Consider the following 13385-nt stretch of genomic DNA (forward strand, 5'->3'; position numbering starts at 1 on the left):
GGGGGGGGGGGGGAGCTCCTCTGGGCAGGTCTTGGCAGAGCCCAAAACCGCTGCCCCGGCTCCAATCCGATTAGTCCACAAACCAACAAATCCTCGGAGGAAGTGAGCGGTCGCAGTTAGCCGCTGTGTGTTAGCTGCTGCTGCTCAACGCCTGACCTGCTGCCCTGCTCCTTTTCTTCCTCATTTACAGCAAAATATTAAAAAGCAAATATAAACAGTAATAAATAAAGTAAGACATGGTTTATCAAACACTGCAATGTGCTTATTAATGCCAATAACTGTTATTGCTCCTGTGCATCCATCAGTGCACAACAGACATAAATGGCAACATAGTAAATAGTTGTAATAAAAGTTTTCTAAGCTTTAGTATGATGTTTTTATTTACTAATCTGGATGGCAATGTATCTAATTAGGTGAGCTTCACAAGTTTAACTAATTACTGGGGTACTCTGATTGGATAATTTAGGCAGCTTCTATATACAAATTTATAAATATTGTATGCATTGTGTTAATATAGTGTGCAAAGATTGTTCCTCCGACACACCTGTCACATCTTTAGGTGCGCAGAGACTTCTTGATCAGTAATATCAAATATGTCTTCCTCAAATGTAAATGCCTACAACTTCACTATAATGTGTGAAAAACAAGGTGAACCGATTTCTTAGAATAAAGTAGCCTATAACCTATTTCAACAAAGACAGTTTTTTCTTATCTTTTTGTAACATTTAGTAAATATTTATTTTATGGAACATACCCATAGACTGTATGAAACTACCCCACAGAGTTGATTCTTGTTGGATGGACGCAGCATTTTACAGTTGCATTAATATATATATATATATATATATGTATTCTGCACAAATAACATTGAACTGAAGCTTTATGGAATACACACATTGTCTTAAAAAAAACAGGGAACCACATGGATTAATCCAGATTCATGGCATGAATCTATAAAACTATGTACTTATGTATCCAATTGAAGCTGACATAATTTGACAGGCTGTCCCACTGTGGTTTCCCCTCTTTGATTGGTGCAGCCTGGCTGGATTTAGTTGGGGGGTTGCAGCGGTCAGCGCTCAGTGTCAAACTCAGGAAGACATTTCATACGCAGAACTGCAAAATTAATATCAGTGACTGCGCTCAGTGGGTGAAGCTAAAGGACATCCCAGTTTGTTTCATCAGATTATTTTATGGTAATGTACGACGGCTTGAGAGTGCCAGCGGAATATTTTTTTTATTTTCAGTGAATTATTATTTATTATTAAACACTTTTGTGATTAATCAATGTAACAATATTAACTTGGCTAAGCTAAATGGATAAATGAAAATATTTCTTCAATTGCCAACATGCTCGGTCTAAAAGTTACATTTTCTCATATTTTGTTATTCAGTTTTTTCTTTGGGACAAGGTTAGGGGGTCTCATGCTGTCACAATGGGCAACACTCAAACTTGGACAAGCAACACACTTTGGTTTTTACAAGAGAAAAGACTGGGCAAACGTACGTCTGGTTAACTGAAGTAAGAGTGTCTTCTTCCTAAAGCTCGTCTACGGGACCTTCTGGGACCCGAGTGTGGCTATTGTAGAAGATCACCCTTTGGACATTCAGCATCTAGTAGACCAAAAAGCTAACTGATGCTCACTGGAGTTACCACCAGGGTCGGCGATTGCTAGGGGCGACAAATTGGTGGGGGCCACCCTCTAGTGGTGCCCTTAAGCATACATCTTTCTCTTAACAATAGATTAAAGGAACACACCACCTCCTCTTCTGAAAACTCTGGTTCGTAGAGGTATTCCTCTGTATCTTGACTGTTTGAGAAGTCATCCTCTTCGTCGCTCGCAGAATCCGCCATGTTCATCTCCATTCACTGTCTACTGTAGGCAAAATAGCCAGCTTTTCACGCCGGGTATGTTGACGGAAGTTGAAGTTGGGGGGGGGTTAAGGTGCTGCGGGATCTCTGCGCCCATGTAGCCACCCAATATAGTCACAAATAAATATATGTATAGGAAATTGTCTAGACTTAAATAATCTGCATTGCTATTTGTAGTTTTGGTTACCTCGTTGTGAACCTGCAGGCCACAAGAAGTAATTAGGTTTTAGTTTTTTTGTTGGCTCATTTTTACTCACAACATGCTAACCGGCAGCATAGGATTCCATTAACTACGCTAAGCTAACTAGCCATAAAACAAAAAATAAAACTCTCATTAAAACAAATGGACATGGTGTCACCACAGTAGCCTTTAGAGGTATGTATTGTGTTTTGTTTTTTTGCGTGACTGTTAACGGTTGACGTTTCATTGGTGGTAGAAGGTTGCTATCACTGCATACTCCGATAGCACTAGCTAAAATAACATTCTATTCTATTCCTGGTAAGCTTGCTTGGTAAAAAGCCTGATCAAAAGTTATTCAAGAATGTTTGACAGATGACCAATACTTGGGAGCACGTTCTCATGTGTTGCCATTTCTCCAAGCAATATCACTAGGGATAAACACACAGAACTCCACCGATTTTGGTTGTAGTCTGTGCTTGAAAATGGCTGTGGGTGAAGGGACATGTAGGATCACACCTAGCACACCTAGCACAGCAACTAGTGAAACACAAACTGGGGACACAGAGCCAGCAGCAGGTAAGTCTATTTAATGATCTTCATGTTAATTTACTTTTACTTTTCTTACAAAACAATGATTTATTTACACCTAATGCTAATTTCAAATGTTTTAATAATCGTTCGCTCCATTAAACATCACTGATCTTGTCAAAAAAATTATAAATTTATAAAATTTTAAATATGCACAAGAGAGAAAATCTGTCAGTGTATTGCCTGTTGCCATCATGTATCTGTATTAAAAGATCTTTTATCCCGCCTTCAGGTTGAGGAACAACAGACCCAACCGGCCTTGCTTCTACACTACAGCCTGTAGACACCCTATCCTCCACAACAAGTTCTGACATCTATGAGTGTGACAGGGGAGAACCTAGTGATCCTGCTGACTGGCCTACAGACACGGTGAGGACTCAGTTAGTCAATAGAGGACCATATCATACCAATGTAGATTTCTCCTTTCCCAAACAACAGGATGGACGAAGGACAAATTTTGTTTTCATTTATTTGGCAGGGACAGCGCAGAATGTATAAATGAAGGGGAAATTAAAGGTGCCCTGCCACACGTATTTCGTTACTTTGTGATAATGAAGGTCTGAAGTTCTACCATGCACTCTGTAACATGTTTTCGTGGAAAAAATAGGCAAACTAATCTGCTTAACTGTGAATGGCTTACAGCTAGCCAATGAGAGCCTGCCTATCAGCATCCTTTACGCCGTGCAACTGGGCGACCTCATGAATAGTAATGAGCTCAGGCAACATGACATCAGACTGACCAGCTTTTGTAATCGGCCTGATTTCTCCTCTCATTTCTTTTCAGTGTCTAGAGCTGATAGAGGAGGTAGCAGTTCACTTTCACATTCAAAACATAACACAAACACATATGGACCTGACATATTTCAAAAAATGCAAAAACTGTTTTGCGCGGCAGGGCAACTTTAAAGTTGCCTAAATTGCCTGTAGTTCATGTATCAAATATAACTGTACAGTATAATACATACAACATAGTGTACCTAAAATGTACAGTATATCAGAGTGATTAAATGGACTGGATATGTTTTTAAAGTGACCATAGGTGTTAGGTTGGGGGGTTCAAGTCTCAGTACAGCCTAGAGCCGGCCCTGGTTACCACCACAACCAGTGCGATTTATTTCTGCCTCTAAGCAGTGTTTTTTGAAATGCGACTCCAGTCAGACCCACATGGCAGCATTATCTTGGCATCAGCTGCTGTCACTCAAAGCCAGTCGAAACACCCACGCCAACATCCCACCTAAGGTCACAACTCTTCTGTTGATGACAGTGATAGAAAAGAAAAACAGCAGTGTTACCTGACAGGGCGGTGCACAAGGCAGCAAAGGCACTGAGCTTCAATTTGTTCATGATACTGAAGCAAGGGCACTGCTCCAGGATCATCAGAGCCCCGCCTGTAAAGAGCAGGGTGAGGTACAGACTCTCAGCCACGATACACAACCACAAGACCCCTGGGAACACAGGAAACAGAGGGAGGGGGGGAGAGAGAGACAGAATTGAGTTGTGTTGTCCTCATAATACCCTGTCGCCATAATTCCTGTTGCCTGAAGCGATGTGGGCACAACAGGTCTGCTCCTTTTAGGTCTGTACATGTCAATCTGATCGGCTGGGAGGGGACAGATTCAAAGAATCAGGGCAGCAGCTGATGCTGGTTTATCACAACATGCTTGTAAAGAAGGGATCTATATCCATCCATCCATCCAACCATCCATCTATCCATCTATCCATCTATCTATCTGTCTGTCTGTCTGTCTGTCTGTCTGTCTGTCTGTCTGTCTGTCTGTCTGTCTGTCTGTCTTTATCTATCTATCTGTATATCTGTCTCTATCTATCTATCTATTCATCCATCTATCTATCTGTCTGTCTGTCTGTCTTTCTGTCTCTATCTGTATATCTATCTATCTATATATCTATCTATCTATCTATCTATCTATCTATCTATCTGTCTGTCTGTCTGTCTGTCTGTCTGTCTGTCTGTCTGTCTGTCTGTCTCTATCTATATATTAGTCTGTCTGTCTGTAACTATCTATATATTTGTCTGTCTGTCTGTAACTATCTATCCGTCTGTCTGTCTGTGCATTCCTGTTCCTTACATTTGGCCCTGGTTAATAGTTAACACTGTATAATAGTTAACACTGGTTAATAGGTAACACTAGTTAATAGGTAACACTGGTTAATAGTTAACACTGGTTAATAGTTAACACTGGTTAATAGGTAACACTAGTTAATAGGTAACACTGGTTAATAGTTAACACTGGTTAATAGGTAACACTAGTTAATAGTTAACACTGGTTAATAGGTAACACTGGTTAATAGTTAACACTGGTTAATAGGTAACACTGGTTAATAGGTAACACTGGTTAATAGTTAACACTGGTTAATAGGTAACACTAGTTAATAGTTAACACTGGTTAATAGTTAAGACTGGTTAATAGGTAACACTGGTTAATAGTTAACACTGGTTAATAGGTAACACTAGTTAAAAGGTAACACTGGTTAATAGTTAACACTGGTTAATAGGTAACACTGGTTAATAGTTAACACTGGTTAATAGTTAACACTGGTTAACACTGGTTAATAGTTAACACTGGTTAATAGGTAACACTGGTTAATAGTTAACACTGGTTAATAGGTAACACTAGTTAAAAGGTAACACTGGTTAATAGGTAACACTGGTTAATAGGTAACACTGGTTAATAGTTAACACTGGTTAACACTGGTTAATAGTTAACACTAGTTAATAGGTAACACTGGTTAATAGTTAACACTGGTTAATAGGTAACACTGGTTAATAGTTAACACTGGTTAATAGGTAACACTGGTTAATAGTTAACACTAGAGATGTCTTGTTTCTTGGACTACAGTAGGAGTCCAGGTAAATACTGAAATGTAGGTATCCATGTTTGTGTTGTAACACGTTCTTCTGAATAATGTTTCAGAAATGCATCGCACAATTTTCTTTCACTAAAAGATGTTCAGAAAAACTTTCAAACAATACATCCAATAGTTTACAGATGTCAAACTATCATCATTTTACCTCTTTCATGTTCTGGTGCAATTTCTGAGAAGTCTCGACAGTCAAACCCTGCAAGAAAGAAATATGGTAAAATTACAGTAAGATGTTGTTGTAACTCTTTAGGTATTTACAGAGCTGTGATTTCCTAACAATTCCTAATCAAGTTCCTTTGAAGAAACAATTTAATTTGGTAATAAACTTAAGATAATAGGGGTTATTAATGTATCAATCATTTATTGGCAACGTTGTTTTTTTTATTTACCAGTATGTTGAAATGTAAGCTTTTCTTTAGACATATAGTGACTCTCTTGGTTGTGTCTCAAGTTTATTATAATTCATTCATTTAAAATGTACAGGACAAACTGAAATAGTTATACACATACAAACAAGTCATTTACAAGAAGAAATAATAACTGCGTGTACTGGTATAGTAAGGAAATGTTTAAACATATACACGTAATCTAATCAATTTTATCTTGATAGTTTTCTCTCAAAGTACCCACTTCATTCTGACTTTTTTATGGGAAATATTCTGACTTTTTTTCTAAAAATATTACCACTTACTTTTTTAACTTTTGTAAAAAAGATGAAAAGCATCCCTAATAGTCTATTGTACAAATTAAACCTGGTTTTCAAGGAAAATCCAGTTTAAAACTGAAGATATGCTGCATTATTCCAATGATTTCAGACCCTGAAGTCTGCCCCAGCTCTAGATGTGAATTGATTGGCCTTTTTCAGTTTGCATGCCTGAGAAACTGCCTAGAATATACTGGTCATATTGGTAAAAGTCACTTTGTCTCCGACACTTTTTCACTATTTTCATGCTAATACATTTGGGCTTTTATTTCAGTAAAATGTGAATGCCCGACTTTTACTTACACCGTGGTAATGCTACTTAATCTTCACTGTAAATAAATATCTGAGTACCTCTTGCTGCCTAAAGATCCAGACTGGACGTAAACTTGTTCTGAAGCATCTGAATTATTAAGTAAATGTCACGTTCTGTTTCGTGTTGTTTAGCTTTGACTTTAATTGTGATTAAACCTGATGGAAGTCAGAGGAAAACTGTTCATTATTGGACATTCTTTGATGATTTTCTCTGCATTTCACTAAAAACATTATTATAGAAGAGATCAAGTTGATAGAGATCATTGTTTCACCACATATATAGACAAATATAGCAGCAAAAAATACACATATATGTATATATATATATATATATATATATATATATATATATATATATATATATATACACACACATACGCATATGGACATATGTACTCAGCGAATTTTTATGGTGTACAGACATAAATTAGATACTGTATGAAGGTCTCCACTTGTCTATTGATATACATGTAAAGTTATGTTTCTGTAAATAAAACATGTTCAGTGTATTCAACAATATAAATGCAATAGCTGCAATAACTCATTTGCATTAAGAAGCTGTAGATTGATAAAAGGAGTCAGATTATTACCTCCTCCACCATCACTTCCTGTTTTTGAAAGGTCATTGTCCCACTTACCGTTCATATCGGCAGCCTGCTCACAGGAGAAAAATATTCCAGTGTGGAACTTCCTCAAAAGAAACTTCTCCTCTCCGCTCTCAAAGATGTACTGGACCAACCGGCTGTCGTTAATGTTGGAGCTGTTGAAGCGGATGCAGAACCACTGCTTCACCTTCAGCGGCGGGCCTGTGCAGAAGGGTTTGGGCACCTTCCTGGTCCCCTCACACCAGTAGCTGGTGGTCACCGCTGATAAGGCAAAAGCAAACGCCACAAAGTTGAGGGTGATCGCCAGAGCCGCCCGCCGCCCATGCTCTAGCCTCATGGTCGAGGCCAGGCCTGAGGACATGAAATGAAAAGGCAACTAATCCTGGCTTTTGATATGTAGCCACCGTGTTTCGCCTCCCTGCGGATATATCAAATCTTCATAATCTTGTTGGGGCTCCTTGGGTGAGGATTCTGTACTGTACATCCCTCTGCCGGCTCTGATGATGCAGCGCCACCTTGATGAAACCATTCCTTCTTTCCACTTCCCCAGGGATGATAGAAACCCATGGCAGTCTTTGCTTCTCTCTGCTTTATTTCAACTCTTTGCTGCTCGTCCAACCCCACCCTCGCTCCTCCCCTTCTTCAAAGCTTTTCCTGCAATATTATCCATTACAAATGGCAAATTACATTGCAGATTTTATAGCAGATTTCAGCATATTAATCAAAAAGATTACTATGGGCTTACAATTCAAGTTTCCATTTCCCTGATTTTTCTGCGTTTTATGTCAAAGCCTGTCTCCAAGCAACTGCAGCCGGTGCCTGCTGATCTACTGATCTGTGACATAATGTGTACAGTCTCAAATGAAAATCCATCCATAATGTGTGTGCATGCAGGACAAATCTCTTCATGTCGAACAGCCTGCTGATGTGGGATACGCCTCACAAAATGAAGACAAATTACTTATGTTACGTATGTGAAGGAGGTGACAAAGGGAGAAAACATCTGCTGCCTTTACTCTGCCACTTTTGTCTTTTCCCCTGGATGATTTTCCATCACACTATGTAAACATGTCATGAGATTCTGTGGCTCGGACTCTCTCTAACAAACGTGTGACCTTTATTTTGAGCTGTAATTTACTGCACGCAAATTAAAGTCATTTTAAAAACGGAAATGCAGAGGTAAGATGCAAAAGTCTTGCTGATATTAGAAGGTTTGGTCTGAGATTCAAAAATAGGGCAAATGGACGAGCAAGTAAATAATCTGATGACACTAAGAGGCATTAAGAAGATAAATGGCAAGATAATTTGGACAGGTTGAAGATTAACAAGAAACAAGACAAGAGTCCTCCGCTAAACATCAGCATGCTATTATGCTCATAATGACAATGCTAACATGCTGTGGTGAAGCATGTATAATATTTACCACGTTCACCATTTTAGTTCCTCGTGTGATCATGCAGATATTCTTTAATTAGCGCTGAACACAAAGAACAGCTGAGGCTGATGGGAATGTGTTGCACCTATGGTTGTAGTTCTGACCAGTACTGGATCAATTTAAAAGTTGAGTTACATGTTAGGAAATGGCTGTGTGGACAAAAGGTAATGGCCATCCCTCCAACTGTTGCTCAAGATATTTCAGTCTGAACCAAAGTGTTGGCCTTGACCAACAGTCATTTCCATGCCTGAAGACATTCTGCTAGCAGAAGGTTGGCAGGTGTAGTTAGGTAGAAAGAAAATAGTTCCTACATGAAACTGCTCACAACCAGGGCTGTGGATTATCTCAAGTGACCAGATCATGATTTCTGGTAAGAGACATTGCTTCTGTTGTATTTTTGGGGCTCTTTGAGCACCACAAGGCGAGTGCCATCTAGTTCCATTATATTTGAGAGAAGGCAAACAGCTCTAATGCTGATATCTCCAACACCGTTTACACCCAAACAATCTAGATTCCAGTTTTTCTCAGTCGCTTTGGTGCATTTCTTAGATCAAAAGTGCAATTCTTGATACTACTTGTACAAATTCCAAATCATCTAGTCACTTGTGCACATCCTTAAAGCAATTTCTTATTCCTTTGAACAAATTGCAATTGCTTATGTACATATTGAAATTGATAATGTACAAGTGTCAGTTTTTTTACCACATTTTGTCATGTTGATCAAAATATAGTAGATGGTTCTCTGTTGAATGGTCTTAACCCCATCTAGGCATTAGTTCCTTATATAAGCCATTACATGAAAAACTGTTGAACTATTTGTAAAAAACTGTCAAGCATAGTTTTACACATTTCTGTTGTATATTTTTTGTACAAAAACATGAATTGATGAATTGTGCAGGTGAAATTGACCTTCACTTGTGAAGGAATGTAAAGTGTTAGTTCAACCAATGATCAACCAGTTGTTTAAATTGCTCAAAGGTGCATCTCATGAACAATCAGTTGGCATACAGTATGTAGACAGACCACAACACACAGTTGCAATATTCCAATAATGGAAGGGCCAGGAAACAAACAGGGTCAACAGCTAAGAGGAGGAAGAAGAAGAGGAGCAAGGATGCCTGGTGGAAGGCAAAACAGAGGAAGAGGCAGAAGAGGACATAGGTGCTGATCTGATGACATAAGAGCCACTATTGTAGACTATGTCATCATCAAAGGCTGCAGCAGAATATTGGGAGATCAACCGTGTCCTCAACAGTTTTGAAGAGAGAACACGTACAGTGTGTCCACCAATGTACAGTGCACTGTTACTGTATTTAAGCAGTATACTGTATACTTCCTATAATACTTCATATTACAGTAGTCCACTTGTATTTCCCAGCATACTGAAATATACAGATACACACCTGCATATTTTACAGTAAAATGTGGGTTTGCGTAGTTTTTGTCTATGTGAAATTGTGCAATGCATCACTGCATTTATCCCCACATAGGACTGCAAGATTACCTCAAACCGGTGGCAGAGGACGCCTTTTCACACCTCGACAGGAGGAGGAAATATGCACCATGGTCCATGCAAACAATGCCATTAGATTTAGGGAAATACAAAGGACCAATACAGAAGACAACGATGTCTTTGAAAACATCCATACGGTTATTATCTTAAACCATCGACAGGGGGCTGCATAGAAACCAGATGAGCATGAAACAGCTGTATCGTGTACCATTCCAAAGGAATGGGGACAGAGTTAAGGAGCTACAGTATCAGTATGTACAGGTCAAACATATATCTACAGAATGTTACTACTTTACAGCAACATTTTAAGGTGATACATTGTTTAGTAAGCATAAACTGTACACACTTCCATTGCTGTGGAAGGAATATGCAATATATGTACATTTTATGTCACTCTTCCTTAACAGAACAAATTCAACTGTGTGTTCTGGGATAAAGCGTATAATGGAGTTGGAATCAAGTTAACCCTCTCTCAACTTTATATACGTGGATGAGGCTGGCTTCAACCTGACCAAATGCAGAAGGCGGGGTCGGAATATCATCGGTCACAGAACTACTGTTAATTTGCCAGGACAATTGGGAGGAAACATTACCATGTGTGTTGCTATTTCAGAGCATGGTGTCCCAACCCATATCCCCCTTATAGGGCCATACAATACCAGCATCTACTCAACTTTTTAGAGACTCTTTATACATGATACATGCCATAGAAGTTCAGCCGTGTGCATTTTCAATACAGTAACTGTCAAACTGTCAAAGTACAGATACACTGACAACATGCCTAAACATTTTGACGACATAGTTCGTGAACAATGACTCAATGACTTATCATTCTGATGACACTGACATGATCATTTGCATGGATATTTACTTTTGAGTGCACTAAGAATCTTTAGTGACTGACTAGTTTTAGAAACATATTTATTGTATGTTTTTCACCCTTAGTTCCCTATGTTTTACCCTTATTCAACACTTTTCTACTAGACACAACCAATCTGTCTTTATTAACAGGTTATGTAACACAGTACTTTAAAGTAGCTGTAATTAAATTGACCATCATTTCTTATTACAGAGACTGGAACATTTAATTGGCATTAAAGGAACTGCTCTAAGCTGGTTTAAGTCTTATTTATCAGATCGATCTCAGTTTGTACATGTTAATGGTGAATCCTTCATGCCTGCCAAAGTTAGTCATGGAGTTCCACTAGGATCTGTGCTTGGTCCAATCCTGTTCACTTTAAATATGCTTCCTTTAGGCAATATTATCAGGAAACACGCCATAAACTTTCATTTTTATTCAGATGATACTCAATTATATTTATTATCAAGCCGGATTAAACTAGTTTCAGTTAGCTAAACTTCAAATGTGCATTCAGGATATTAAAACCTGGATGACCTGTAATTTTCGAATGTTAAACTCAGATAAAACTGAAGTTATTGTTCTGGGGCCAAAGCACATCCTTGACGCATTATCCAAAGAGGTAGTTACTCTGGATGGCATCACCCTGGCCTCCAGCACCACTGTGAGGAATCTTGGACTTATCTTTGATCAGGACATGTCCTTTAATTCTCACATTAAGCAAATTTCAAGGATCGCCTTTTTCACCTACAAAATATTGCAAAAATCAGGAATATCCTGTCTAAAAGTGATGCAGAACAACTAGTCCATGCATTTGTTACTTCTAGGCTGGATTACCAGGAAAACCAGGAAAAGGGATCACATCTCTTCTGTTTTGGCATTGGCTTCCTGTAAATCCAGAAGATAATTCACCTACAAATCTCTTCATGATCAGGCACAATCTTATCTTAATGAGCTCATAGTACCTTACTACCCCACCAGAGCACTGCACTCCCAGAGTGCAGGGTTTCTTGTGGTTCCTAGAGTCTCTAAAAGTAGAACGGGAGTCAGAGCGTTCAGCTATCAGGCTGTATCCTGTGGAACCAGGTTCCAGTTTAGGTTCAGGAGGCAGACACCGTCTCCACATTTAAGAGTAGGCTTAAGAATTTCCTCTTTGACAAAGCTTATAGTTAGGGCTGGCTCAGAAAAGTGTTAGTTATCCCTTAGTTATGCTGCTATAGGCCTAGATCGCTGGGGGACTTCCCATGATGCACTGAGCACCTCTTTCCTCCTCCTTCTCTCCATCTGTATGCAACCTCATCCCATTAATGCATGTTACTAACTCAACTTATTCCTTTTCCCGTAGTCTTGTGCTCTCTTGCCCCTCTTCTCTCTCCTCCTATGGATTCCTGCAGGTGTTTCTGGCTCTGGATCTGTGGTTGGAGTCACCTGCTGCCTCCATGTTCCTGCTTGATACCCTCTGCTACAATTCTCCATGTCTCATTCACTTTCTCTCTGTCCCTTCTCTGTCTCTTTCTGTCTCTTTCTCTCACCCCAAACAGGTCGAGGCAGATGACCGCCCACCCTGAGCCATGGTTCTGCTTGAGGTTTCTGCCTCTTAAAAGGAAGTTTTTCCTTGTCTCTGTTGCCTAGTGCTGACTCTTTAGGGGAATTGTTGGGTTTCTGTAAATAACATCACAGAGTACAGTCTAGACCTGCTCTTTTATGAAGTAGCTGAGAGGTTACTGTTGTTGTGATTTGGTGGTATATAAATAAAATGTAATTGAATTATATTGCTGTTTGTACAAATTGTTCTGAGAAATGATTATTTTGCACATGTTAGGGATGATGTGAAAAACGCACCAAAGTGACTGAGAAAAACTAATAAATAGCAATACAGCCAGGTAGCCCGTGAGGAAAGAATTTGGGGTAAACTGCCCCTTTAAGGCCTTGTTAAACGATATCCCACTAAGACCACCACAAAACTATTAAGTGGGAGTGAACGGGAATTGGTTTTGTGTTCTACAATATAAATAAACTGCTGTGAGGCATAAAATGTATAGTGTGAATCTATTTAATACTGGAGTCCCTTTGTCCCCCGAAGTTGATTAAGACAGAAAATAAATGCTATTCTTTTTTCTCATTGCATATCTGTTTGTGTTCAAAAAGTATTTTTTTGCGCTTTTTTCAAGATAAGTATTTGCATCCATAAATGTTGATTCATTGTCAGGTACGTTATTCTTTAAACTTGAGAGCAGTACTTTGAGTCGTATAGCCAGCATCTAACCAAGTAATTCCCCTGAACACAAAGAGATTATCCTGAACATTAGCTCCCATGTAATAAAAATGTAAACACAGGACAAATAAGTCCAGCGTTCCACTTAATGAAGAAGTAAGCCTGTTGTACAGTAAATATTTTTTACATAATATATAACTGCTGGGGGGGGGGGGGGG

At 39.0% G+C, this 13385-nt stretch overlaps 1 protein-coding gene and 1 long non-coding RNA gene across 3 annotated transcripts in view; one reads left to right on the top strand and one right to left on the bottom strand.

The window, feature by feature from the left end:
• LOC117958767 (germ cell-specific gene 1-like protein) overlaps positions 1-7844 on the bottom strand; it is a 10424-nt gene extending 2580 nt beyond the window's left edge. The window contains exons 1-3 of one of the 2 annotated variants that reach the window (XM_034895392.1): positions 7179-7844; positions 5674-5721; positions 3935-4087 (exon numbers count right to left, since the gene is read on the bottom strand). In XM_034895392.1, coding sequence (XP_034751283.1) covers positions 3935-4087; positions 5674-5721; positions 7179-7506 — 529 coding nt within the window. In that variant the 5' untranslated portion in view covers positions 7507-7844. The remainder of the gene's footprint in view (positions 1-3934; positions 4088-5673; positions 5722-7178) is intronic. The other variant, XM_034895393.1, reaches the window with a different exon arrangement.
• LOC117958772 overlaps positions 2873-13385 on the top strand; it is an 11701-nt gene continuing 1188 nt past the window's right edge. Inside the window, exons 1-2 of the long non-coding RNA XR_004659782.1 lie at positions 2873-3158; positions 10812-10813. This is a non-coding gene — a long non-coding RNA (uncharacterized LOC117958772). The remainder of the gene's footprint in view (positions 3159-10811; positions 10814-13385) is intronic.

This window comes from Etheostoma cragini, chromosome 15, assembly GCF_013103735.1.
Source record: "Etheostoma cragini isolate CJK2018 chromosome 15, CSU_Ecrag_1.0, whole genome shotgun sequence".
In the NCBI taxonomy this organism is placed as follows: domain Eukaryota; kingdom Metazoa; phylum Chordata; class Actinopteri; order Perciformes; family Percidae; genus Etheostoma; species Etheostoma cragini.